Genomic DNA, 27,593 nt, shown 5'->3' with positions numbered 1-27,593 from the left:
CCCTGCAGGCCTCTCGAGCCATCAGAGCAGCCAGTCTGCTGGATCCAGACCAGGGCCACCATGAGCAGATCTGATTAGGAGCTGGGCTGCTGCTATAGAAGCAGATGCTGCCAAGGCAAACCAGACCCAGGGGCAAGCTGTGCAGTCTAAATCTCCAGGCATGTGTTGAGGTGTGGAGCAGATTTTCACAAATCACTTCCACAGGCCCTTTATCAACATCAAGGCTACCTGAAGTCCCTGCACAGAAGTCCGGCCATGTATCTCTGTGGTTAGCCATGACACCACTCCAGGGAGCTGCACTGGAGCACTCCCTTTCCACACTCAGGGTAGGCAAGAGTTCAGGAGGCAGCCCCCAAAACACTGCTGGGGCATTCAAACAGCTTTCCGTGGCTGCAGGAGGAGCACAGCACAGAACGGCCTCCAAAAAGGAGATCTCTTCCTCCCTCTCCTTACGGTGTGTGGAGGAAGCTAGCCCCATGGAGGGGGCCATCGCTGGTCACTGCCATCTGGAGGAGACTCCCCCCAGACATCACCGCTTCCTGCTTGCGGGGGTGGCGGGGAGTAGCATGCCTAGGAAGTGTCTGGCTCTGCCGTCTCCCCAGCAAGCTAGGTTTCCAGGTGCAGGGAATGCCTTCCTGGAGGCACAGGCAGACCACCCCCGCCCCACCAGGTACAGTCCCAAGAAGGACGCACCACATGCTAGATCAGCCCCGTGAGACAGTGTTCCCCAGGAGGGGGAAAGACCCTCCTCCCCCATGGGGCAGGCTGGTCAACCACAGACACACTCTCGGCTGCCCCACCTGCTGGATCTTGTCAAGCATCTCCACCACCCGGATGTAGTCCAAGAACACCAGCCCAGCAGTGTCCCAGTCCTGAATGAGTGCGCTGTGCTCTGGAGCAGACAGGTTTTCCAAATACCCCTTCAAGTAGGTGTAGTTTTCGTTAATAATGGCATCTGAAAGGGAAGCGTCGAGCAGCCGTCATGGGCGTGTCTGACGGAAGGGAGGAGCAGCCCCCCACCAGCCCAACCCCAGCTCTGGAAGGACCGCTCTGGAGATGGGGATGGCAGCAAGGCAAGGAGAGGCTGTTGCCAGTTCTGGGGGCCCTGAAGGAAGGACGCCTGAGCAGGCAGGAGAAGCGTCCCTGGGCAGACGGAAGGCTGGCCTTGTGCAACATGCCCGGGACGTTTTTCACTGCACACAGACCAGCAACAAGGCCTTGCTTTGCAGGTAGACGGTCCCCTCCGAGTCACCATTCACAGCAGCTTCTGCTGGGAGGACTGAGCTGCAACCAGACACCACCCCTTGGGCCTCTATCCCTTCGGAGAAGCAAGCAGACGGGCCTTACCTGAAGCCAGGTGCTGGACGACAAGTCTGTGGCAGGGACTCCAGTGCCCTGCCTTGAACAGGTAGAGGGCCTCCTTGTGCTTGTCTCCCTCCATCCTGGCCCTCAGCGCCTTGGCTTCATGGATCCACTCTGGTGGCACACACAGTCTCTCTGTGAGGAAGGCCTCTTTGGCCCAGGACTCCGGCGTCTCCACCAGCGTGCAGTGGCGGTTCAACAATTCGCGTACTGCCTTCTCACGCGTGCTAGTGGGAAGATGGGGCGGGAAAGCCTCATTTGTTTACTTGTCACAACACCCCAGTTGTGTATCTCGAGGGCTCTTCATGCCGCCTGCCGCCCCCCCCCCCCCATTTAGCTAGCCACACATCATTTGCTGTTTACAAGGAATCTGTTTTTCGCCTTCATGGCTGAGGGAAAATAACCCAGGAGCTCCTAAACCTACAAGACCATTCAGAAAGAGAAAGCATCTCCCAGCAACACATACACACACACACCCCACGCCGGTTTCTCCCTACTGAGAGAAGGGCTGCAGCAGAGTGGCAGAGCAGATGTTCTGCGCGAAGGAGGCCCCAGACACAGCACTTGCTGGCATCTTCAGCTAAAGACCTCAGGAAGCCAGGCTGAGAAAGACCAAATCTCTGCTTCAGCTCTGGAGAGCTGCTGACTGTCAGAACAAACTGTCCTGAGCTAGATGAGGCCACCGCACAGGTACAGCCATGCCTTTGTGCCAGGTTCTTCTGCAAGCTCAAGTCCCCCCCCCCCACCGCCCCTTCCCTGCTCTCAACCGAAATGCGGCAATAGAAGAAATCCGAAGGGGGTACTCTCCTCCAGCTATCTCTAAAGGCTTTTTACTTTTGATCCATTGCAGGATTGGGATTTCTAGTGCAGAACTCTCATACACGCAAGAGTGCTCAGGTGCCCCTTAACAACATAGGAACAGCAACGCTATTCCATGGGAGGAACAGGGCTTGTCTGCATTTTGGAGGGGATGCTCCCCTTTCAGAGGCAATCATGTGGTCCCCTGGGAGACCCCTCCTTGTTCTGCTGTGGTCTTTGGGGCGGAGTAGCCCAGTGCCTGAGCTGCTGGCCCAAGCAGAACGCAGCCACCCCACCGCCTGGCACTTACTGGGCACTGGGCACGTGCAGCAGGACGAAGACCGCCCACTCCCACAGCCCCTCGCTCTCCAGCTGGGAGGCATAGCTGGCATTCAGCACGCCCTGGCCCCGCTCCGACAGGTGGGTGTAGTTCAAGGCCCGCAGCACTTCCCACAGGTGCCAGCTGAGGCGGTAGTCCAAGGGGTCGGCCGTTATGCTCCTGGGGTCAAGCAGTTCCTGGAGCTCGTAACACCTGCAAGGAGAACGACACTGGTCAGGACATGGGGCAAAGCGGCTGGCTCTGCTGCACTCCTGGAGGGAGCCGCTGCTCCAGCTCACAGCACCGCCTGCCAGCGGCCCACAGGGGCGGGGAGGCCAGGCTCAGGGGCCAAGCAGGACATACATGCCCCTCCCCCCAGACCATTCAGGAACGCACTTCAGGACGGCCCTGCACAATACAATGCAGAACCCATCTCAGTGCTCAGAGGAGTCCCTGTTTTGCCACGGCAATTTTGGGAGGGGGCAGTGGAGTTCCACCCCTGAAATCGCTATAGTATAAAACCCTGCACATTTGCCTGGACTACGTGCGAGGAGAAGGAAAAACCTAAGGTGGCCTTTTTTAAGGTGAAGTGGCCACAGCTGGCAGGAGAAAAGGTTTGAGACAGAGAGAACGCGTCGTAGGGGAGACTTCCTCTAACTTGGAATGAGTGGGCAGGGCGGGGGGGGGGAGAGAGAGAGGGGCTTGATTCACCTTTTAAACCGAAGCCTCATCTCTGCCAGAGGGGCTCCTCCCAACTGACAGCCCGGGCCGGCTTTGGCCAGGTGTGTGCACAGAGGCCCGAACTGGGACTCAGCTGGCCCAGACTGTGAGTTGGGAGGCTGGCAGGAGGAGCGCCCCCCCCCCCTGCTGCCACCACTTCAGTCTAAAAAGGTAAATAAAGCCTCCCCCAAATGTTAAAGGAATCCTAGCCAGATTCTCCTTTACAAGTATCTCCCCACCCCCACCCCGAGCTGGCCCGCAAGCTGGGCGCAGTCCAGTCCAACCTCGGAGCGCCCAACCCAGGCCAGCTCAATGTCTGGCTCGCACATCCCTGACGCAAGCACCAGGTCAGAGTGAGAGTGGGTTTAGGTTCCGAGGCTCAGCTGAACCAGGCCCAATTTTAGCCCAGCCAGAGTCACCTCAACCCAATCTGAACTAGGCCCAATTTGGCCTCTGACGCTTCACACAACCCCAGGTTTCAGACACCACTGGGCCACAGTTCTGCTCTGGAACGAGGTGCGTGTTTAGAAGCCAGGAAGAACTGTGGCCTGAAATCGGGACTAGGCCATGAGGAAGGGAGAGCAAGAGCAGCCCCCAGTGCCAGGCTACTGCACTTGAGGCTGGGCGGGGGGCTTCTTGCTCACTTTGCCCAGTAGAGTCTGAGTAGCTGAGCACTACAGTACAACTGCCTTACTGCAGGGACTCCTGAGGCTTCGGCTAGGTGAGAAGAACACAGTTCCCCCTCCCTCCCTCCCTCCGGTGTTTGCATGAACTGGAGGTGGGGGAGGAGGAGGAGGAGGAGGCCAGGATCAGGGGAAGCGTGCTGCGTGGCTGGTTGTGGGAATCTTTTAAAAGATATATATTACAAGTTCCTTGCATTTGTGGAAATTATTACTTTATCTGTGAGTGCCCCCTTTTCACTAATAAGGTATTTGCAGCATAAGCAAATTTACCTGTCACTGTACAATTTTAAGAGGTGAAAGCAGACATCTCGCAGGGGGTGCTGTGAATCGCCATCTTCAACCACATAGCCTGAGCCTTCAAGATATGGAGGCAGCGGAGAACAGGCATACTTATCGCATTCCGAGGAGTTCTGGAGGAGGGGGCACCAAGAAGAAAACACAGTCCCAGGCAAGAAGAGCTCCCTCCTCTACAAGGGGGCTACTGGCAGGGGGCTTTCCAGTTCAGAATCAGGAAAATCCCAAGCAACAGTGAGCCACCAGCCAGAAACACACCCAGGGCCACAAGTGCTTGAGCACCCTGTGGACCTTTTCCCACGCAGCACTGACGCCTTTTTGTTTCCTGTGGGTCACTTCCGAATGCTCTTAATGCAATACAGAGAGTGGAGTAGTACTATTCTCAAAGCATCTTTTCTGACCACTGTGTCTTTATCATCATTCTGTTTACACAAACATGCACACACTGCTGAACATTGCTTGTGAAAATGCCCTGAGTTGCATAGGAAACATGCTTCCTGCCTACTGCACTGTGCTTGACTGAATGTGGCCTGCTGGCAGAGCTTCTGTGGGCAGAACAGCAGTGGATGCAACTTGGCCAAACCACCGCATACCATGGTTTATCATCTATCTATCTATTTATTTTTACATTTATATTCTGCTCTTCCTCCAAGGAGCCCAGAGTGGTGTGCATAGTTAAGTTTCTCGCCACCCCTTTCCATCAGGAAGGATTGCACCAGCTCTAGAGTCTCAATGTGCTCCAGACTAGCATTCCGACCCGCAAGGCTGCAACAGCTACCTACCTGGAATGCAGCTTCGTACATGCTGAGAGCCTTGGAAAGGGGGGCTGTGGAGGGAAGCAGGTACCAGAGATGGATGCCCACAGAGCGCTTCCAATCCAGCTGGGAACAGACGTTGACACTTCTCCTCTCTGACAAGTGCCACACCTGCAAAAAAGAGGCAAGGGTTGAGACAGCTGCTTTGGGTCAAGCACAGGTGGACACATGAGGCCAGAGGAAGTTGTTCCAGGAGGGTGGTCTGGTGCCGAAACCAGGGACTTGAGTACAACCGGAACTCAGAGTACATGTGGTGGGGAAAAACAAGGATCCTTCTTGGTAAACACCAAGGCACAAGAGAGGCAGACATAAAGAGGCTCATGGGCCCTGTGGCGTGATGTGACACAACTGAGAGCAGAGATGGTCAAGAACAGACTTGGTGACTCACCGGCTTGCCAGCTAGCAGGGCAAAGATGCGAAGTCTCTCCTCCTGGATGAAGCCATCTGCCTGGAGGTGATGCCAGTCTGCTAGCTGCATGGCAAGAAGTTCACGGACCTCCTGGCTCCCTACCAGCTGGGAGAGGAGCAACGCCAGCCTATGATCCCCTAAAAGCAGCAGCAGAACACAGCACATCAGCATCCCAAACCTGAGAGACAAAGCCCGCTGAGCTGACCTTCCTGAATTCTGGCACAACTTGGACCAGTGTGGCTGCTGCTTAGGGGCAGCCACACTCCACTAGTAGAAGCGGCAATCCAGAGCCCAGTGCTGCTAGCATGTCTTTAGGGCCTCTGCAATTATCTGATCTTGTCAGGCTCTCTTCTGGGCAAGCAACACAATGAACTGGGGGACAGAGGAAGGCAGCTAAATCCAGGTACGAGAGAGTGAGAGTGTTAAGCTGATGCAGATTTCCTTGGGAGTGCTACCAGCACTGAAATCACTTTTAAAGCAGGATTTTTCTGACTGCTAATCTAGCAGTTCAAGAAGCTGATTTTATTTGGCAACTGTGCTCTACTTGGATTCTTTTCTTGGAAGCTGCTAAAGCAGAGAGGAAGAGCTTGCCGTAACACAACACTGCCTCTCCTTCCTAACAAGAGGAAGCACAAAAGTTAACCAGGCACCAAGGAAGGCATCTCCTCTAGGCGGTGTGTCTTATGCCAAGAAGACACCAGCAAGGAGCAGTCCCAGGTGCCCCTGGCTCAGGAGTCGTCAAGGATGAACTCCCCTGGAAAACCCACCACAATGCTTCTTTCCTCAAGCTGTGCCTCTCCACTTCTCCATTCAGGGGTCTCAAAGGCAGGACTCTCTTGCCTGGAGGAAGGCTCTGTCACTTCCTCTCTAGCTGAGGGAGATTCCATCTACTGCGTTTCTCTCTCATCAAAAGCAACCCAGTCCTATGGCGTCCCAGGTTCAGATGAAGAGGCGTCGACTTACCAGACTGCTGAGCCAGCTGACAAGCTTCACTGATGCGTTTCCCAGTGAGGTAGCTGAAGACAGCCTCTGTGGGATTGTCCTGCTGGCTAAGAGAGACCTCCTCCTCAATCCGCTCAGCCGCCGTTTGCGACAGCCAGCGGGAAAAAGCCTTCCGGCGCTCCAAAGCAAGGGTGTACTCGCTGGGCTCATCCAGGCGGGCCTCCAGCTCTTTCAAGTGGCCCCAGAGTGCCTCACACAAAGTCCACACCAGAGCCCAGTCCTTCACCGCAGCTGAAAAGAAAGCGATACAAGGTTGGCACAGACCTGGGCCAGCTCAATGTTGCAACAGGGTCCCAGCCACAAGCAGACGAGCTACTCCTAAGGCGATTCTGCCACCGCACCTTCTGCCACCGCTCAGTTCTAGAATCACCTATTTTTGCTCTGCAGAGCACTCGTCCCCTGCTTGTGACCCACTCTGGAAGTCTCACAGCATAACTGGTGACAGCAGAAGGTCAAGCCTTCCCCAGAATGCTCTGCTGTGTCCCCCAAAGCAAGTGTCATGACCAGGCTCTGAACTTGGGAGCGACCCAGTGCCCGTGAGCACTCACCCAGTGTGGATCAAAGGAGGGCACTGTAAGAAAACCAGCAGGGAAGCCTCTTAGGGCAGGAGAGCAGGTCAGCCCCGCTAGAAAATTCCAGGCCCTCTAAAAAAAGAAAATTTTTTAAAAGGCTTCTGCAACAAGAAAAAGAAACGCTGTCGTTCGGTTCCTTGGGAGAGACCACTTTCTCCTTATCCAGTTTGAAAGGGGCTGGGTCGGACAGCAAGCCAAATTTCAGAAGAACAAGAAGCCGCAGCAAGTGGCACTTTACCACCACATCTCAGAAGACTTGCGCCTGCTCTGAGCAGTTCATAGTATAAAAACCAGACACACAGGAGACCAAACAGGAAAGGCAGGCAGTGTAGAGGGGAACTACATGACGCTGGGCTTATTTGCAGCAGGGTATGGAGGCAGGGGAGTTATACTAAAGGCTTCAAGGCAAAGATAGGAATGGGCAATAAAACAGAAAGAGAAGAATACAGGGAAGAAAGGAAAAGAGGAATCTGATCAAACCAAGGCGTTACATCTGCTCGACAAAGTGGATAGCGATACTACCCACGGAAGAGAAGAAAACAGTGGGATATTCTCCCTATGTTCACAGGCGTCAGTGTGTAATCAATGCTGAAAAGCAGGAGTGTGTTCAAGGGGACGGGGATCTGCAGAGCAGATTGTCTCTTTCTGTGGATGTTATGCTTATATCCTTTTACTGTAAGCCACCCTGAGCAGCAGTGTGCTGGAGGAGAAGGCCATCAATATTTTAAAGGGAGGGGGGAACCATCCTAAAACTTCAATTTGCTGTTCTGAATTCAACACTCCTCTAGCACAAAACACAAGATCCTGAGAGGCTGAGAATTAGGGTGGCAAACTACTCGCTTCATAAGCGGGAGCCAAGAATATAGAAATGCACCCAAGAAGGTCTCATTCAGTCCACTAAGTCACCCGGCAGTCACAAGGGTCAAGATTTGTTGCAGCAGGTTAGATTTCAGAATCCCAGTTCCTCGCTCACATGTTGCCGTTTTGAGGCTTTTAATGAAGCTTCTGAAAAGCAGCCCCCGATGTCTTTGGAGACCTATCTTTAGGCAGGAGGTCCTAAGGGCCACAAACAGCAGTGCCAACCCACCCAACACACTTTGACCACTGACACAGGAAGCTCACATACAAGACGCCATCAAGAAGAGAGCATCCTTTTTCTCACTGGCAGGAGACCAGACTGGAAGTCAGTACTAGTAATACCCACAAGATGGTCCCCTGCCCCTTTAAGCAAAGTTGATGCTCACCTCTCTCTTCTTCTCGGTCTCCCGAGACCTCTGTGGCCCAGCCGGCATATTCGTGGATGGCAGCAACCCCAGGGTTGGGGGTGATGAGAGGGCAGGGTTCGTCCATGTGGACAGTGCTGTGCTTCAACTTGATCTCCAGTGGAATGAGGTAGGAGTCCTGATTCCCACTGGCCTTTCCTTCCAGGCTGAGCTTCTCTACATGAACCTTGAAGGGAGACTCTGAGAGCCTGTGCAGACATTAGGGGCACAAAACATGGGAGATGAGCAGCTGCCCTGCCAACAGGAGAAGTGGGGGACAAGGGCAAGATCTCCCCGCTTGCTATTTGGAACTCCTATCCACAGTTCCCTCTAACAGGGATTCCCAGATGTGGTTGACTACAACTCCCAGAATCCCCAGCCAAAGGCCAGTGCATCTGGGAATGCCAGTCAACAACACCTGGGGGAACACCTTTCCTGTCTGCTTCTGGATGGAAACCGAGCCCCACATAGAGACAATTGCCTGGACATGTTTTCCAAAGCTGGCAATAAATTTCATGCATGATTCTATGGATAAAAGGTGGCAGAGCCACCCAGATCCAGGGCCTAAACAACGGCTCCTTCTGACATGTACCCAAAGGCTCCTGCCACATGGCAATCACTCCCTAGGTTTTACGCCAAGGGAGCTCCCTGAGTTGGAGAATTGACGATTCTTGCCTTGGCTACTGGCAGATGTTTCATAATGCACTGCATTTTTATTATTGGGGTTTAATTCTTTTAAAAGATTACATGGATTCCAGAGAGAACTACGAAGATGGTGGGGATCAGGAGACCAAGTCCTATGAGGAACAAGGAGCTACTTGGGTCTTTTTAGGCTGGAGAGAGGAGAGCCCCATTGAAAGAGAGGACTTCGTGTAGACCCATCAAGAAAAAGGTGGAGATAAAATGTTTGCAGTAAATAAGTGTGCTCAAACAGGGCACCGTCAACGGCCAGGAAGGAAGAGGGGCACTCTATCTTTAAGAAGGTGTTCCTCCAAATGAGACAGACTGAGTGCTCAGTGGACCATAAGCTTTTTTGTTTGGAAAAGAGGCAGCTATAGGGAGACATGATAGAGGTATATAAAATTATGCATCAAGCAGAGAGAGAGTGGACAGAGAAATGTTTCTCCCTCTCTCACAACACTAGAGCCAGGGGTCATCCTATGAAACTAATGGCCAGGAAATTTAGGACCAACAAAAGGAAGTACTTTTCCACACAGCACATGATTAATCTACGGGATTTTCCGCCATGGGATGTGGTGATGGCCACCAGCTTGGATGGCTTTAAGATGGGCTTGGACCAATTCATGGAGGACAGGTCTATCAATGGCTACTAGTCTGGTGGCTATAGGCCACCTCCAGGCTCAGAGGCAAGATGCCTCTAAATAGTTACAGGGGAGCAACAGCAAGAGAGGACATGCCTGTTGCTTTCCAGAGGCATCTGGTGGGCCACTGTGTGCAACAGGATGCTGGACTAGATAGGATTTGGGCCTGATCCACCTGGGCTGTTTTTATGTTATGTTCTTAAGCAGGAATGGCACCTGTTCCTTCCCACCCTCCTAACACCAGTGAGGATTTAATCCTGCTTCTGCTGCAAGAGCCCTCCGGTCTATCAGCTGTACAACAGACCATCCTCCTCCAGTCAAGCTCCCAGCCCATCAACCAATGGAACACTAAACAGCCTGGAGAAAAGATTCCTTTCCAAGGAAGAGCGGTTCAGAGAACTCTCGACTCACTGTTTAGGAGCAACGGGTGCTGGCAAGAATCCATACTCCATGGACGTATTGCAGAGATCTTCTGGATCACTCAACCCACTGCTCAGTTGCTCTCCGCTGTGGACAAGAATCCAGTTGGCTCCCCAGCCAACACGGGTGGAGCGCCCCATGAAGAGAGCCATATCCATCAGAAGCCTTCCTTTCCCATAGGTGACTGATTTTTCCAAAGGCACCAGCCCAGGATGCCTGCGGATACCCACTGTCTTCAGTGGAACGTCAGGCGCTGAACTGGGCACTGTGAAAACAGAAGCCAGCGGGGAACGTGCAGACCATGAAGGCGCAGAAGGAGCACCACCTTGCAAGGAAGTCCTTGGGCTGCGGAGGTCCTGGAGAGAAGCAGCAGGGAGGAGGAAAGACCCACTAGAGACTCTCGGCCGCAGCAGCCCACCAACTAAGGGGGAGAGAGAGGAAGGAAAGGCCTTCGTTAGGGTTAGAGTTTTTATCAACTGAGAGGACAGAGGCAGAATAGGCTGTAGTGGTCTGTGGCAGCCTAGATGATTTCTCAAAGCACACTAACTATTTGGTCTAGAAATAGCAGCTGACTGAACACCACCACCACCACCACCACCGTCTCATCTTAAAGCACAGCCTTTCTGAGCCATTTCAGTTATGTTCAAATGGGGCTTATCTCCATATAAAAGCAGCTAGTGGCAGAAAGCACCCATGTGCATACTTAAGGAATGAGTCACACTGTCAGGAGAATTTGATTGGCAAGAAACTAGTTGCTAAGTTTCAAATTTAAATCTGATTACAGAAGAGCAGCTGTATTTGTCTGTTGCAACACACACAACAAAATCTGGTGGCACCTCAGAAATTAATTGTTAAGGCAGAAGCTTCCATGGAATACCTTAACAAACTGGGAATAAGACTGATCCAAAGTAGAACTATGCAAGATCAGGAATAGCTATTACGTTAGCAATAGAGTTCTTAGTATCTTGTATTTATATATGTGTGTGTTTAAAAAGAAATAGGCGGTCTACATGTGTCTTCTATAAAATATTAAACTTTTATTATAAGAGTTAAATAAATCATGGAGCCACTTGTCAGTGTATAGTGGGCTCACTCATTAAGACTTATACACTGCAAGTGGTTTCATGTGGAAGTGGGCCACAAATATACACTTTCAAAAATGATGAAAACCTCCATGGGCTAGAAGGGTAAGTTTGTGCACTTTTACTTAAGTTCTGTGCCTGCACAGGGACATCACGGACAGATTGACTAGCTCCTCATAAGAACTTAAGAACAGCCCTGCTGGATCAGGCCCAAGGAGGCCCATCTAGTCCAGTACCCTGTTTCACACAGTGGCCCACCAGATGCCTCCGGGGAGCCCACAGGCAAGAGGGAAGGGCATGCCCTCTCTCCTGCTGTATCTCCCCTGCAACTGGTGGCATCCTGCCTTTGAGGCTGGAGGTGGCCTATAGCCTTCTGACTAGTAGCCGTTGATAGACCTCTCCTCCATGAAGTTATCTAAACCCTTCTTAAAGCCATCCAGGTTGTTGGATGTCACCACACCTTGTGGCAGAGAATTCCACAAGTGGATTATGTGTTGTGTGAAAAAGTACTTCCATTTGTTGGTCCTAGATTTCCTGGCAATCAATTTCATGGGATGATCCCTGGTTCTAGTGTTGTGTGAGAGGGAGAAGAATTTCTCTCTCCCCACTTTCTCCACTCCATGCATGATTTTATAGACGTCTATCATGTCTCCCCGCAGTCTTTTTTCTAAACTAAATAGCCCCAGGTGTTGTAGTCTTGCCTCATAAGAAAGGTGCTCTAGGCCCCTGATCATCTTGGTTGCCCTCTTCTTCACCTTTTCTAGTTCTACAATGTCCTTTTTAAGATGTGGTGACCAGAATTGTACGCAGTACTCCAGGTGTGGTCACACCATAGTTTTGTATAAGGGCATTATAATATTAGCCGTTTTATTTTCAACCCCCCTCCTAATGATCCATAGCATGGAATTGGCCTTTTTCACAGCTGCCGCACATTGAGTTGACACTTTCAACGAGCTGTCCACCACGACCCCAAGATCCCTCTCCTGGTCAGTCACTGACAGCTCAGATCCCATCAGCATATACTTGAAGTTGGGTTTTTTCGTCCCAATGTGCATCACTTGACACTTGGCAACACTGAACCGCATTTGCCAGTTTGTCGCCCACTCCCCCAGTTTGTAGAGATCCTTTTGGAGCTCCTCACAATCAGTTTTGGATTTCACTATCCGAAAGAGTTTGGTATCATCTGCAAATCTGCCCACCTCGCTACTTACCCCTGCTTCTAGATCATTTATGAATAAATTAAAAAGCACCGGTCCAACTGCCCTGCATGTGTTTCGTGCTTCCATTATTTTTGGAAGTTGGGGCGTGCCTTGTTCAGTTTCTTGCAGACCACCAGACGTTGACGATCTACATATTCTCTTTTCTTCTTCTTTTTTCATTAACGTAGTGGGGAGGTCCGGGTGGGTTTTATGAATACAACGGATCACCTCCAGATAATATGTTACAGGTGAGCAACCTGGTTATCTGGATCATGATCTTTTGCATTCATAAGGAATGGGTGATTAGCCAGCTCTTGTACTGGTGGTGGGTCCAGTTAACGAGACATCAAGGTAGAACTTGCTTAAGAACACTCCTCTCAAAAGTAGCCTCTCTTGTCAGACGCAAATCAATGCCATAATATTTTATGAATGGCTGGTGTGAAGACCTGTTGCTGCCTTGCAGATTTCTGCCATTGATATCCCTGCTAGATTCGCAGCCGAAGACGCATACACCCTCGTGGAATGTGCTCTAAAGACCATAGGAGCCTCCTTTCCTTTAGTCTTGTACGCCAGCTTAATCACCTTAACAATCCATTGGGATAGCCTGTGCTTTGAGACTGGCTTTCCCTTGGACCTCCTCTTACACAACATAAAAATTTTATTTGTCCTATGTATGCCTTTTGTTGCATCCAGGTAATACAGCAGCGAACGCTGCACATCCAAGGAGTGCATGGCCTTTTCCAACGGTGATTCCGGATTTTGGAAGAAGGTTGGTAATACTATATCTTTGTTTATGTGGAATTCTGTTAATATCTTTGGCCGGAAGCGTGGGCCCAGTCGCATCAGTACTTTGAGGAAAAAACTGAGTATAAGGGTGATCCACTCATAGAGCTGTTAGTTCAGTCACCCTACGGGCTGTTGTAGTCACCACTAAAAATACTGTTTTCAAAGTCAGTATACGCAATGTGGCCTCACCTCAACCAATGGCGTAAAAGGCTGTTCTGTTAGGGTCTTCAGCACCAAAGATAAATCCCATTGCTGTATTGGTTCTTCTATAGGTGGGTACAAGTTGTTTAAACGCTTCAGGAATTTTTTTACAGACTGGATGGGAAAAAACCATTGAGCCATCCAATCCCTTGTGCTCCGACAATATAGCTGCCAAATGGACCTTGAGAGATGTGTTTGCCAAGCCTGCCATCATATAAAAGAAGCGTTGTCATATAAAGGAGGATTTGCCTAACCGTAGCCTTTCTCGGGAAGAAACCCTGCCGTTTAGCTTGAATCTCTTCCACTTGCTACTATTGTTGCGCCTCGTAGTGCGCCTTCTATTATTTAGCAGAACCTTGTCTAATAACCGATTCACCATGCTGTTAACTAATGCCTCTATTTGTGGGTGTTGGATCATCCCATCATTTTGGCTTAGCAAATCCGGGCGATTTGGAAACCTGTGGTATCTTTTGCTTGAGTCTCAGCAAGGGAGCAAACTACAGCTGCCTGGGCCACCAAGGTGTCAGCAGTATTCCCTTCGTGGCATCCCTGAGCATCTGAGATATGACTCGCGTTATCAGTGGAATAGATAAAATAATAGCAGGAATAGATAAAATTGGCCCCTGGTCCAAAGAGTTTGGAACGCATCGTCCAACGAGTTCTTGCCTTGCCCTGCACATGGGCAGTATCCGACACCTTTTGTCTGCAGCAGTTGCAAACAAGTCTATCGTTGGCCAGCCCCACTTGTCGAATACCTCCTTCAAATAGGTCCCGTTCAATTCCCACTTGTAGTACTGGTTCTTTAGAAGCGTTCGACTGAGTTCATCCACCTGCACATTGTTCTCTCCTTTTATGTGTATCACAGTTGGGAATATGTCCTGATTTACATACCAGTTCCACAACTGCTGGCTCAGCAAGCAGAGGGAGAGGGACACTGTTCCTCCCTGCTTGTAAAAATAAGCAATTGCTGTTGTATTGTCCAAATGAACTTGTACTACATATCCTTGTAAGAGTGGTCTGAAGGCCTTTAATGCCACAAACACCGCCAGCAGTTTGAGGCAGTTTATATGCCTTTTCTTTTGCTGCCTTGTCCACTGGCCTTGTACTTGATGGTATCCGCAATGCGCACCCCATCCCCAGAGGGAGGCATCACCCAGAGTGTGGGGGTCTGGGGCTCGAAAGGCATCCCAGACTGTAAATGGGTGCTCACTATCCACCAGTTCAGCACTACTAGCACCATTCTTGGCAGAGAGAGAATCTTTCGCTGACTGTCTTGGTTGAGACGAAAGTTCCGCAGATACCACATCTGCAATGTTCTTATTTGCAGGTGGGTGTTGCACATGGTGGAGCTGCAGGATGCCATCAATCCCATCAGCCTCTGAATAACCTTTGCAGGTTGACGAGGCACCTTGGTGAACAGGTTTATCAGGTTCTTGATCTGCTGATACCTGTCTTGAGACAAGTAAGCTCTCTTTGCTTGCATATCTAGCTCCGCCCCTATGTAGCTTATTTGTCTTTCTGGTGTTAGGTTTGACTTCTTCCAGTTCACCATGATGCCCAAGCCTTCCAAGAGATGTAGAAGAAACAGGATTTGCGAAAGTAACCTTTCTTTGTCGTTTCTGACCATGAGCCAGTCATCTAAAGAGGCGAAGATCAAGACTCCCTCCGTTCTTAATTATGCCACCACCACTGCCATGACCTTTGTAAACACTTGTGGAGCTGTGGACAAACCGAATGGCAAAACCACATATTGGTACGCTGTATCACTTTCTGTGAACTCAGATACTTGTAATGTGTTTCGCGTATTCCCACATGGAAATATGCGTCCTTCAAGTCCAGCGTCGCTGCCCATTCTCCCCTGGCCAAAAGATGCAAAATTCCTTGTAAGAAAAATCATTCTGAATTTGCGAGTCTCTACAAACTGATTGAGTTCTCTCAGGTCCATAATGGCTCTTATACCCCCATCCTTCTTGGGGATTTGGAAATACCGGGAGTAAACCCCGACATCCTGTACACTCACTGCACTCGCACAACTGCCTATTTCTCTAGTAACACTTGTATTTCTACAACAGCACTGGGGTTGGTCTGGTAAACTTCATCCCCTGAAACTGAGGCAAAGCTTTGAACTCTATTGCGTAACCAGACCTTATAATCTTTAAAACCCACTGGTCTGATGTTATATTGTGCCATACTTGCGCATGACTTGCCAGCTTGATGGATTTGCTGACAATTGCAAGGCAGATGTTGTGTGCCTTGGGTGATGATGCTTGTGTTACCAGTTGTGTTTGCAGTGGATGGATCTGGCCATCAAAGAGTCTGCTTGCTCTGCTCTCTGCTCTGTTTAGAGTCTTGTCCCTTGTCCCGTCGTTGTCCAAAGGGCTTATTTCGTTGAAAAGGCTTGTACTGCCTTTAGAGATAGAAGTTTCTTCTATCCTGTCTGTATGTGGGCAAGTGTTGTTGTCTATCAAAAGAGCGATTACAGGATGATGGCCCTGTAGCACTCATAGAAGCCATGAATGACTTCGCAGTGTACTTAGATCTCTTCCAAGTCTCCATTGTTGTGTCTGTGGACTCAGCAAAGAGTTCTTTTCCATCATAAGGCAAATGCTCTACTCTATTAATGCTCTTACTCTATTTTGAAGAGACTTCAAAAGGCAAAAAATTTCCTGGTGCAAGTTCGTGTATCTTAACCAAGCATGATGGCACAAGGTTACCGCTGTGGTCATCGCTCTGTGATTCCATCTCCACCAAATGTGTAAACGTACTGAGTAGCTGTCTTGTCACAGCAGTTGTTTTTTCATACGTATGTGCAAATTTATCTTGGAACTCTTCCGGTGTCATTGACGATGAGTCTTGGAGTACGTCCCACAAATGATGCTTGTATCTTGCCAAATATGCGTAGTAGTTAGCTATTTTAATAGCCAAACTGGAAATGGCATATATCTTACGACCTAAAACATCAGTTTTCCGTCCTTTTTCAGGAGTAGTGTGACGCTGACCACCCTTAGACAAAGCGCATTCAGCAACCAAGGAGTTTGGTATAGGATGCCTCATCAGGTAAGTGTTGTCTTATCCTGTATTCTGTACAACCCTTCCAATTTCCTTGATGTCGGTGTAGATGTCTGTAGTACTTCCCAGGCCAACTGAGCTGCTTTTGTAATTGCAGGCAGCATGGGAAGCGCCACCGGGTGCACTACCTTTGCTTTAGCCATCATATTATAGACTGGATCCTTAAGATCCACTTCAAGCTGTTTCAATTCCAACCCCAAGACCTCAGCCATTTCTCTTATTTGTGTGTGATAGGCCTTTAATTCTTCTGATGGTGATACAGAAGTCTTAGGTAGTACTTCTGCTGGAGGATCAGGCTCAATAGTGCCTTTGTCATCCCTTTCAGATGAGTAGGTGGTGGATTGATCAGCGTCCCCCTCAACATCAGGTTCCACGGGTAAATCTGGAAGTGACTTTTTCTTTGTTACTTTCCTGGGTCTCACTGGTACCTTTTGTTGTATAGGCCTCACCGGCACCTCTGGCTGCGAAGGCGGGATTTGAGTTTGACTCATCATAGACGCCATTGTGACTATTCTTTCAGGTTCCTTTGGTGGTGGCGGCAGCACCAGCAAAGCCGCTTGCTACACAGTTTGTAACGCCTCCTGCTGAACCTTCCAGATCTTGTATTTGGCATAATCTTCAGGGTAAACTGCAGTCAAAGTGTGTCTGAAGCCACAACTATACGTAATATGACTAGATTCCTTGCTAACTTGGCAAAGAGGCACCATTTAACATGGTGATTCTCTTTATTTAGCAGGGGGAGAGTAACTGGCCCTATCCACCCCCAGCACAGTACCTCCAGTGACTGTTGCTGGTGTCTATCTTATGTTTCTTTTAGATTGCAAGCCCTTTGGGGACAGGGAACCATTTTATTTATTTATTATTTCTCTGTGTAAACCGCCCTGAGCCATTTTTGGAAGGGCGGTATAGAAATCGAATAAATAAATAATAAATAATAATGCACTGGTGCAAGCCAAGCCCTGTATATTCCAACAGTGACTTCCAAGGGGTATAGGCAGCAGCTGGTCATGCAAACAAAGACAATGGTCTGGACACACTCACTCTATCAGTCAACTGTCCCAACAGAGACATCAGTCTTATTGGGTTGGTTATAGTAGGCATTAACCGTATTGAGTTCGATGCCGAAGGTTGTAGGTGACACTGATAAGAGTTTTTGGTATCGAAAGTGCTACATCTTCTGTATCACGCTCGACCTTGAGAATCCCTGAAATGTTGAGCCCGATGGAGTGCTGTCAGCGGACTCCAATATCACAAATAGCGACATTGTCGTTTTAGGGTCTAAAGTGACCTCTTCTTCACCAGTTGCTCCCTCTCCAAAGTCCATATAGTCCTCTGGCTGGTAAGCCCTCTGCAGTGTTGCTGTCGGCAATTGAATAGGCATCTGAGCTGGTGTCAACTCCATGGGCTTCTGTCTCTCTAGTGCTGTCGATACCGAGGGGAGTACTTCCTTCAATGTTGATCCTGTAGCCGTTGATGCCAAAGGAGACTTGGTCGATGCAGTGATCGGTGCCGAAGCCGTCAATGCCAAAGCTGTCTTAGTTGATGTTGTAATCGTCGGTGCCGACGGTGTCCTAGTTGATGCCCAAGTCGGTACCGAGGAATCCCACTCTTCAATCTCTGATTGTAAACCTGTCAGAGAGGGTGTGCTGCTTCTAGAGCACATTTTCTTAATCCTTTTCCTAGGAGGCGGGTCTTCCCCCTCCTCATCCATTAATGAAAGGCGTCTATGTTTCTTGCACCGGTGGTGTTTCTTTTCTACCACTTTCAGACGCTTGAATTCCTGCTCCTTGGTGGCTTTTGACTGCAACATTGCAGGATCCACTGAAGAACGTTCCATGCACGTTCCCGTGCTCGACACCGACCTCGACGTTGATGGGTACGAAGGTCTCGGTGGTAGTAGTGCTTCATCAAATATAGCTGCGCGTAGCCACAACACACGATTTTTAAGGGTTTGTTTTGAGAAGGAGCAGCATATCTTGCAGGTTGTCAGGTTATGTTGCTCCCCCAAGCAAAGTAAGAAGGCATCATGGCTATCCGTTGTCGTAGCTTCGCCTGGCACTCCGTGTAGCATTTGGAAGTTGTTTTAGCAAGAGGTTTAGACGCCATTGTAAAAATACTGTCTGTTGAGCTGTAGAATAGTCGTTAAACAGTCCTTTGGTCTTTAGTCAGCAAATCCGAGCTGTGTATCCACTGGACAAGTCCGGGGGAAAACACACGTTTTTATGCTTTTGTTTAAATCGCCAAGCAATGTCCTTATCCGTAAAGCAGTCCAAGATCGTAAACTATTAAACTTTATCCAAGTCCTTTCAGTAGTTGTTTACCGAGATATCCAACAATTTTTTTAATTCACCGAGGAGCTTGTGACCAATATTTAAGGGGGTCACCTGTAATTAGGAGTATTGCTTCGGAGAGGCTAGTACAAGTCCCCAAAAGAAAACAGATCCTGGACACCAGCTGGATTTAGTTCATCAGTTTATTGTTACATCCTAAACATCAGCTAAACTATAGTCCATTCACTCAAACACACATACACACATACATACTCACCAGCCCCATTTAAAAGGTGATCAGTCTTTAAAATGGGGTGTTGGAAGAAGCTGTGGGCCCCACGATCTTCAATGCTTCTCCGGGGAAGCATCTGTAGATGCCTGGCTTTAAAAAGGGTTGCCTGTCCTTTGAAGCTGTTTGATGTTCTGTGTTTACATCCGTCTGATCCCAGGATCGACCTTAGTCCTTGTCTGCCAAGCAACTCCTTTTCCTGCTGCCTTCAGCATTTCATTCCGGTCTTCTCTGGTCCTTCTTGGGGTCATCTGCATTTCTTCCCAACATTTGTTCTGTCTTCGGGGCTGGTATGTATTTTGCTCACTCATGCATTCTTTCAAAAACACACACACAGAGTTATTTAACCAGAAGTAAATCATTCTATTAGGTTAGCTGACAATCCTTGAAGTGGGAGCAATTCCCCTTATCAACATCAATACTTCATTTGGTTATACACGTAGGCTATAGAACTATGATATAAACAATCACTTTTATTCAAATAACAACACTAGTTGTATTGCATGTCAAGCTAACAATACACGGTGTAGATGTATAGACAGTCTAATAGAAACTGAACAAGGCATGCCCCAACTGCTGAAAATAACGGAAGCATGAAGCAGGTGCAGGGCAGTTGGAGGTGGCTCAAGGAGCAAGTCCATCTGTCCGCGAGGTCCTTGCACAGGCTCAGAGCCCTATTCCTTATGTATGCAACGGATCACGATCCACATTTATTATTTACTAGCCATTGAAAGTTTTTACACCAAGACTTTTAAGATGTTTATTATTTTATGTATTACGCTTTTATGGAATCTTGTATGTATTAAAAAGCTTTCGTTGGAAATTTTCAAGTATTTATGTGGATAAAAGTATGATAATTTCTTATCAGAATTTTAATAGGCACATATATAAATACAAGATACTAACAATTATATTGTTAATGTAGTAGCTATGTCTGACCTTCTACTGTTTTCCAGAAGCTTAGAAAAGCCAGAGCCTATAAAACAGACAAGGCCAAAGAGGTCCAACAAGCCAAGAGAAACAGGGCCGTGATTCTGGTGCAGTGCTGTGCTGACATCAGACCGAGTCCTAGAAACATCTGTCCTCAGCACAGCTCCCATCTAGACTTTGGCACCAACACCAGGGTTCTTACCATACCTGAGGGACGGCTTTTCCTCTCCTGTGTTGAGGCAGCAATTGGCAGTCTTGGAGAGCAAATTTCTTGGGAAGTATCCACCAGTGGCAACTGCTTGCCAAATCGGTGATCTAGGATGAAGTCCAGATCTTCTTCATCCACAAGCAATGAAGCCTTCATTATCTGGAAACAAGGACAGAGCAAGTTTATTTATTTTACATTTATATCCTTCTCTTTCTCCAAGGAGCCCAGAGTGGTGTGTGTTGTTATGCTTATCCTCACAATCAGCCTGTGAAGCAGGTTAGGCTGACAGAGAAGTGACTGGCCCAGAGTCACCCACTGAGTTTCATGGCTGATTGGGGATTCTAAGAACATCCCTACTGGATCAGGCCCAAGGCCTATCTAGTCCAGCATCCTGCTTCATACAGTGGCCCACTAGATGCCTCTGGGAAGCGCACAAGCTAGAGCTGAAGTTATGCCCTCTCTCCTGCAGTTGCTCGCCTGCAACTGGAATGCAGGGGCATCTTGCCTCTGAGGCTGGATGTGGCCTATAGCCCTCCGACTAGTAGCCACTGATAGACCTCTCCTCCATGAATTTATCTAAACCCCTCTTAAAGCCACGCAGGCTGGTGGCTGTCACCACATCTTGTGGTAGAGAATTCCATAGGTTGATTATATGTTGTGTGAAGAAATACTTCCTTTTGTCCGCCCTAAATTTCTTGGCAATCAATTTCATGGGATGACCCCTGGTTCTAGTGTTATGAGAGAGGGAGAAAAATGTCTCAATCAACTTTCTCCACACCACCATGCATGATTTTATAGACCTCTATCTTGTTCCCCCTCAGTTGTCTTTTCTCTAAACTAAAAAGCCCCGGGCGTTGTAGCCTTGCTTGATAAGGAAGGTGCTCTCCCAGGTCTCTACTGGTCCTACACTGCACCTTGCGGGCTCCTGAACAGCAGGACAATAAGTGATTCCTGCTAATTGAGAAAAAGGCACAGGAAGAAATGGGTTGAAAGAGGTTTTAGAAACGTACAAGAATGAAGAGAAAGAGAGAGGACCTGCCAGGAGCAACGCAGGACTGTAAGAATTGGGCAGGGTCATCCCTGTCGGGCTCTAAAGGCTTCTATTTAGCTATTTAGCATAGTCCTGCCCAGGAGCACGTGACAGGGATAACCCATCGAGATGCCTTGATTGCAGCAACTGAGAACTATCTCTATCCAGCCCCAGCATAGCATCCCTCTAGTGGCTGCTTTTCAATCTCTTGGACTGCAGGAGGACTTGCCAGAAGGAGTATCAAGAAGCAGTTATGTGAAAAGCAGTGGTAACTTATTTTCACAATCTTTACACTACTCTTCGGCCAGAAAGTTCTCAGAACAGCTAACAAGAATTAGAATAATATACAGCCACCACTTAAATCAGGCATTAGAAAACACAAATCCAGCAGGAACATTACAAGCTTAAACAACACCAGCAGAAGACCAAAAAAGACAGCAATTGAAACCAGTAGTCAACATGCTGGAAGGCCTGGACATGCTAGTTAGCAGAAGTTAACTGCTGAGACTATACTTTGGTTTAGATTCCCCAACACAAACTCAACCCCATCAAGTATAAAGGAAATAGCACATGTTCACTGTAGTGTGTGCCACTTCCGATATACCTTGCAAGAGCAGCAGCAAGATGACCAAGAATAAGTGGCTTCTACTCATATCATTCTCTTTTTCCTGAATAAAATCCCAAGGGGTCCTGAAAAGGAACCCCCAATATGCTGAAGCAGAGCATGTTTCAGAAAGCAAGGAGTACAAAGTGAAAGGAGCTTGCCTAGATGCTGGGCATTGGCAGGCAAGCGCAAAAAGGAGCCAACCAGTTCCAAAAGCAGAACCTGAGAGGGATTCACCTGCAGTGTGTGAGGGTTGATGTCCAGAGAGGATGCAATGTGAGTGGACGCTGGCACAGGCTCCTGCTCTTCTGCAAGGCTCTCTTCCACTGCAGAATCCTGAGCGATGTCCTGGGTGATGTCTGCCATGTCACTGTCAAACTCCGCCACCTTCCCCAGCTGTTCAACATCTGGGCTCTGCAGACACCAAGAGAGGGAGGCAGTAAAGATACCCAGAGCAGAGAGCAAATGAGTTGGTGTGTAATTAAGAGAGATCCACAGAGCCCAGGCCTCTCACGCCACTTTGGGATTCAGCCTAACGTCCCAAAGTTAGAAGCTGACAAGCGTGTAGGACTGAGCAAAGGCTGACATAGTGTTTATCTTATTTGTTATTTCTCTGTGTGAACCACCATGAGCCATTTTTGGAAGGGCGGTATAGAAATCAATCAATCAATCAATCAATCAATCAATCAATCAAATAAATAAAGTTGCAAAACCATCAGAATGTCTCTCTCCACTGAACTGCAGTTCAAAGCAACACTTCAGGCAAGCAAGGCAAATTTTGGAAATCTGGAGGGATGCAATTTTGACAACGTAAATGGAATGCAACATCTATTGCACAAGGAAAGCGGCCACTCCCTGGGTTTTGCTAAAGGCAATGGCAAGAGAAAGAGCATCTGGGTGGAGACACTTCAGGGCTCAAGGAACAGGACCGTTTCCTGCTGAAGCTTCCTCTGCTGATCTAAAGACTTGTTGCACAGTGACCATAACGACTCATGACAGAGGACTTGCTGGCCAGCACGTGATAAGGAGCAGCAATATAGTTCTTGACTGAAGAGATTTTTATACCGTCTCACCCAGATGGTTTGAGGCGGTTCACAAATACCAAAAAACAGATAAAATACACACATTAAAACAAAATTAAAACCAGTTTAAAATCATTTCACTAAATCACTAAAGGCCAGACTAAAAAAAATATGTTTTACGGTTCTTTTAAAGGCTGCTAAAACTCTTAAGCCTCTAATATGGATAACAAACTGAGACTGAATCCAGATAAGACGGAGGTACTCATCGTGCAGGGTCGAAACTTGGGAGAGAAGTTTGATCTGCCAATTCTGGATGAGGGCTACACTTGCTTCCCTGGAAGCAACAGGTACACAGTCTGGGGGTGCTTCTGGATCCAGGTCTCTCCCTGGTGTCCCAGGTTGAGGCAGTGGCCAGAGGTGCCTTTTATCAGCTTCGGCTGATACGCCAGCTGCATCCATTTCTTGAAATAACCTCAGAACAGTGATAGATATGCTAGTAACCTCCAGACTGGATTACTGTAATGCGCTCTCTGTGAGGCTGCCCTTGTGTGTAGTCCGGAAACTACAATTGGTTGAGAATGTGGCTGCCAGGTTAGTCTCTGGGTCATCTCGGAAAGACCATGTTACTCCCGTATTGAAAGAGCTACATTGGCTGCTGATAAATTTCTGGGCAAAATACAAGGTGCTGGTTATAACCTATAAAGCCCTAAATAGCTTGGGCCCTGTGCATTTAAGGGAATGTCTACATCATGAACCCCATGGCCCATTGTGATCATTAGGACAGGTCCGTCTGCAGTTGCCACCGGCTTGTCTGGTGGCTACTCAGGGACGGGCCTTCTCTGTTGCCACCCCAAGATTTTGGAACGCGCTCCCTGCTGAAATAAGAGCTTCCCCATCTCTGACAGCTTTTTAAAAGTCTTTAAAATGCACCTGCCAACCCAGGCTTTTAATTAAATATTGTTTTAAATTTTAACACTGTTTTAAAATGTTGTTTTGAATTTTTTTAACTCTGGTAATATTTTAACTTTTCCTGTTATTTTGTTTTAACTAATCTTTAAACTTTTTCTGGTTTTGCTTTGTTGTAAACCACCCAGAGAAATAAATAAAATGATGATATCCACAGGGAGTGCATTTCAGAGCCCAGGAGCAGCGACAGAGGTGGCTTGATCCCAAGTTGCCACCAGGCTTGGGGGCAGGGGGGTTATTCTTGCCGGGATATCATTGGGAGAGGAAAGACCTTGCAAGAGGACCTTTGGGATTTCTTAAATGCACACCCAATTAGATTAAATGGCCCATTTACTTCGCTTCAAGTTGGTAAGATACACAACCCTTTCTACTAACACAGATGTCTTCAGAGGACATGTTGTGAATGCTGAATGGTGGCAGACATGAAGCCGTGGGAAATGGCTTGAACAATTACATGGGGCAGGAAGCAGGCGAGTACGAGTATACATACACACACACACACACACACACTGCACTTAAGCTGGTCAGATCTGGCAACAATCCCAGCTGTGGAACCACTTATTTCAACCTTTACTTTCATAAAGGGCTCCAGTTTTTGCCTACCTTGGAGGGCAGTGCTGGTTTCCCACTCAGAGCTACTTGTTGGGACACTGACTGGCCCAGCGGGGGTGCCTGAGCAGTTTTTAACTTCTTTGCATCTACTTTTGATGAATGCTCCTCCTCTTCCTCGTCAGAATCTTGCAAGCCATATTTTGAGAAATGAGCCACCTGGCCAGGGAGAGAAGACAGAGATGGTTCAAACCAGTTTAGGAGAAAGAAGCTTGCAACAGTCAACACAAAACTCTGCCTAGCAAGTTCCACTCTGGCTGCCTGCACAGAAGAAAGGTTCCAAAGACTTATCTAGAGCAGGGCTTCTCAAACTTGGGTCCCCAGACGTTGTTGGCCTTTGGCCATTGTGGCTGAGGATGATGGGAGTTGTAGGCCAACATGTGCATGTCCACATTTGAGAATTACTCTGTGCACTCCATGCATAATTTTATTCACTTCTATCATGTCTCCCCTGTAGTTGCCTCTTTTCCAAACTAAAAAGCCCAAGAGGCTGTGAGCCTTGCCTCATAAGGAAGGGGCTCCAGGCCCCTGATCACCTGGGTTGCTCTCTTCTGCGCCTCTAGAACAGTTAAGATATGGCAGTTTGCAAAACCAGTAATAAAGATGTTCTATGTTTTCTAAAGACTAATGCCATCTAGACAGAGCGTGCTTTAAGACCCCACCAATCATGAAGAAGGGGATCAGGGCTTCAGCACAGAGGCTGGTTTCATTTATTCACGATAATAAGCTGGTGTTAGTTACCTTGAATATCCACGAACCCGTTTCAGGGCGGTACTCCTTGAATTGGGCACCTTGCTTCCGAGACACCGCCTCCAGCCTTCCTTCATAGTTCATTTCTGCCAGCCGTTCTGGGCTTTTTATCAAACCACGGGAGGTTTTATCAGTGGGCCAAACTCCATCCAAAGTAACTTCAGCTCTCCTGTTAAGAACACAAATGCCTGGAGCTTGAAACACATAGACCCCTCCAGATGAACTTACAGCAGTTGTGCCTACCTGCTGGTCACAGGAAATGAGCCAACATTCCAGTCAGAGTTGGCATTACCTGTTCAAACCTTCCCCAATGGGTGGCTTCAGTTCATCATCTGGGTAGACGATCACTTCTTTCCTGCGGATGTGCACAATCTCATCCAGATTCAAGTTAGTCAGGTTTACTTCGCCTTCAAAGAAGATGGAGCCGTAGCCTAGAGAGACAAAAAGGCAGCCATCACAGCATCAGCCTAGCCTGGAATGCTTCTGCTACAGCAAGTGCTGTGTGGAGGGCCCATGCGGCATGTGTGTGAGTTAGAAAGAGCACCCCCAGATCTGGGTCACTAGGTGGCAACAAGCAGGGAGAAAGGGTTAGGGTTAGGGCTTAACTGCAGCACAAGCATGAGGGGAGGCAGCAGCTGTGTGTGCTCCCAGAGGCAACTGGACAGGCTCTATTGAATGCATGAGCCAGACTTGTGTCTGTAAATCCATGCCAATGAGGTTCTGCATGTGGCTCAACAGATTTCCAGTGGGGCTTTGGGAATTTCATCTCCCCACCCTGATTCCTCAGAGATGTGTGCATACTGTGCATAGTTTGGTCATCGGTGCTTTGGCTCCTCGTTATAAGTGAAGATCACATTTCAGAGGGTTGGTAGGCTGAGGAGCACAACACTCTGGGTGGGTCTGCATCTAAAGACAACAAAAATGGTCTCTGGAAAAGCCAGGAGGCTTCAGCTTCTATGGCAATCAAGTAAAACTCCTTGAAATACTGAAGAGGTTCTTTGGGACACCTCACCTGCAGTGGTGCACCTAGGTAATTTTGGAGCCTGGACTTTTGGAGGCCGACCCCGCTCCCCCATAAATTGAACCTCATCCTCTCTCTACACACACACACACACACACACACACACACACACACACACACACACACACACACACCCCATGACACACACAGTATTTTTAACACGTGAATCTAAAGGTGAGTTCTTGAGGGCACAAACAGCAACTGAACTCACAAGAATGTAATACTGTATAAAACAAACATGCATGCACCTTAACACATTCCCATCCCACATATTTCTTTACTCGCTCCCCTCTCTGTCTCTAAAGGATCCAATATTTAAGCAACTGAATTTGCAAGAATGTAAAGATGTAAAAAAATAAGCAATTTTGGGGCCAGGGGGAAAGGCAGAGACCCTGGGAGTTTTTTTGCCTTTTAATGCAACTTGGGGGCTGGGTGGGAAAGCATTCTACAGTATAACAGCTACAATGCTACAAAAGACCCACATTTTACCACCCAGTCAGTCATCCATTCCTCACACTAACAAGTTAATGTATCATGACAACACATTCTTAGCCAAGCTAAGAAAAAGGGCAGGTGGCCACAACAAGCCTCCCCTTTCTCAATCTGTGGATCCAGCGTATAGCAACAGACACTCCACATGCCCTGTGCCACTCAGCGTATTGTGCTCTCTCCCTCCGCTTCTCCTCTTGAGAGGAGAGAGAACTCACACTGGAACCACCTTTAGGGACCAATTGCGTCTACACTGCCCCCCCCGTGACCACTTCTCCTTACTCAAAAATAGTGCAGCACCAGTGTGTGTCTCAGCAGGGTATTTGCGAATTGAAGATGTTCCCCCGCAGTGTGCATCACACTGCATTTGCTTCAATTAAATCGGATTTGCCATTTTGCTGCACATTTACCCAGAGGGAAGGAGACTGGTTGGGAAATCCATACACAGTATGACCACAGGAACTCCATGCCCCTCCAAAGAAAAAACGCCAAACCCAACCCAGGCAGCTGAAAGAGGGCTTTTGGTCCCATCAGTCTCTTTTCTACCCAAGGCTGATGCTAAAGCAGAACTGACCAGAACCATCCCGTTTGCTCTTCCAGCACCAGCAGCTGCTGCGACCCCTCCAATCCCTTCCTCCAACCCCACTGCATATTCTGCTTCTGCTGCTGGAACTTTGCCATGCCAACTAACTCCAGAAGAAGCAGCAACAGGTGGGCATCACCAGTTAATTGCAGAGGATTATCAATTAATTGACAGACAAACTTTAGCTAGCCCCCAATTCAGGTGGCTGCCTGCATTTCTCCAAAGGCACACACTTCCTCCTCTCCAAGGATCAAAGGCTATGGGAGTGAAAAGCTGGGAGGTCAGGCTGAGGGGGAGTTTCCCGTAGCCCCTTCAGCTCACTCTCCCACCATGCCCCAAGCCACAGAGAGACACTTTGCCTGAGGCTGACATCCCCACCTTGTCAAACTCACACTCTGACTCCCAATGCCTTTGAGAAGGAAAGTGCATTTGGGAGGAAGGGGGCGGGCTGGCTGGCGCTGCAGCCATGAGAAAACAACACAGAAAGAGAGGAAGGAGTGAAACAGG

The 27,593-nt window shown here is 48.5% G+C and overlaps 1 protein-coding gene across 5 annotated transcripts in view; it reads right to left on the bottom strand.

The window, feature by feature from the left end:
- The window catches only part of NUP98 (nucleoporin 98 and 96 precursor), a 62,490-nt gene that overhangs the window by 3,137 nt on the left and 31,760 nt on the right, over window positions 1-27,593 (bottom strand). For all 5 annotated transcript variants that reach the window (XM_053308869.1, XM_053308874.1, XM_053308872.1 and 2 more), the window contains 14 exons: window positions 25,286-25,424; window positions 24,985-25,162; window positions 24,238-24,402; window positions 21,884-22,060; window positions 20,012-20,171; window positions 9,970-10,399; window positions 8,219-8,445; window positions 6,364-6,633; window positions 5,380-5,537; window positions 4,959-5,102; window positions 4,153-4,292; window positions 2,471-2,692; window positions 1,348-1,589; window positions 801-955 (listed from right to left, as the gene is read on the bottom strand). In XM_053308869.1, the coding sequence (XP_053164844.1) occupies window positions 801-955; window positions 1,348-1,589; window positions 2,471-2,692; window positions 4,153-4,292; window positions 4,959-5,102; window positions 5,380-5,537; window positions 6,364-6,633; window positions 8,219-8,445; window positions 9,970-10,399; window positions 20,012-20,171; window positions 21,884-22,060; window positions 24,238-24,402; window positions 24,985-25,162; window positions 25,286-25,424 (2,807 nt within the window). The remainder of the gene's footprint in view (window positions 1-800; window positions 956-1,347; window positions 1,590-2,470; window positions 2,693-4,152; window positions 4,293-4,958; window positions 5,103-5,379; window positions 5,538-6,363; window positions 6,634-8,218; window positions 8,446-9,969; window positions 10,400-20,011; window positions 20,172-21,883; window positions 22,061-24,237; window positions 24,403-24,984; window positions 25,163-25,285; window positions 25,425-27,593) is intronic.

The sequence above is a fragment of the Hemicordylus capensis genome, chromosome 3, assembly GCF_027244095.1.
Source record: "Hemicordylus capensis ecotype Gifberg chromosome 3, rHemCap1.1.pri, whole genome shotgun sequence".
Classification (NCBI taxonomy): domain Eukaryota; kingdom Metazoa; phylum Chordata; class Lepidosauria; order Squamata; family Cordylidae; genus Hemicordylus; species Hemicordylus capensis.
This window is presented reverse-complemented; position numbering and strand designations above follow the sequence as displayed.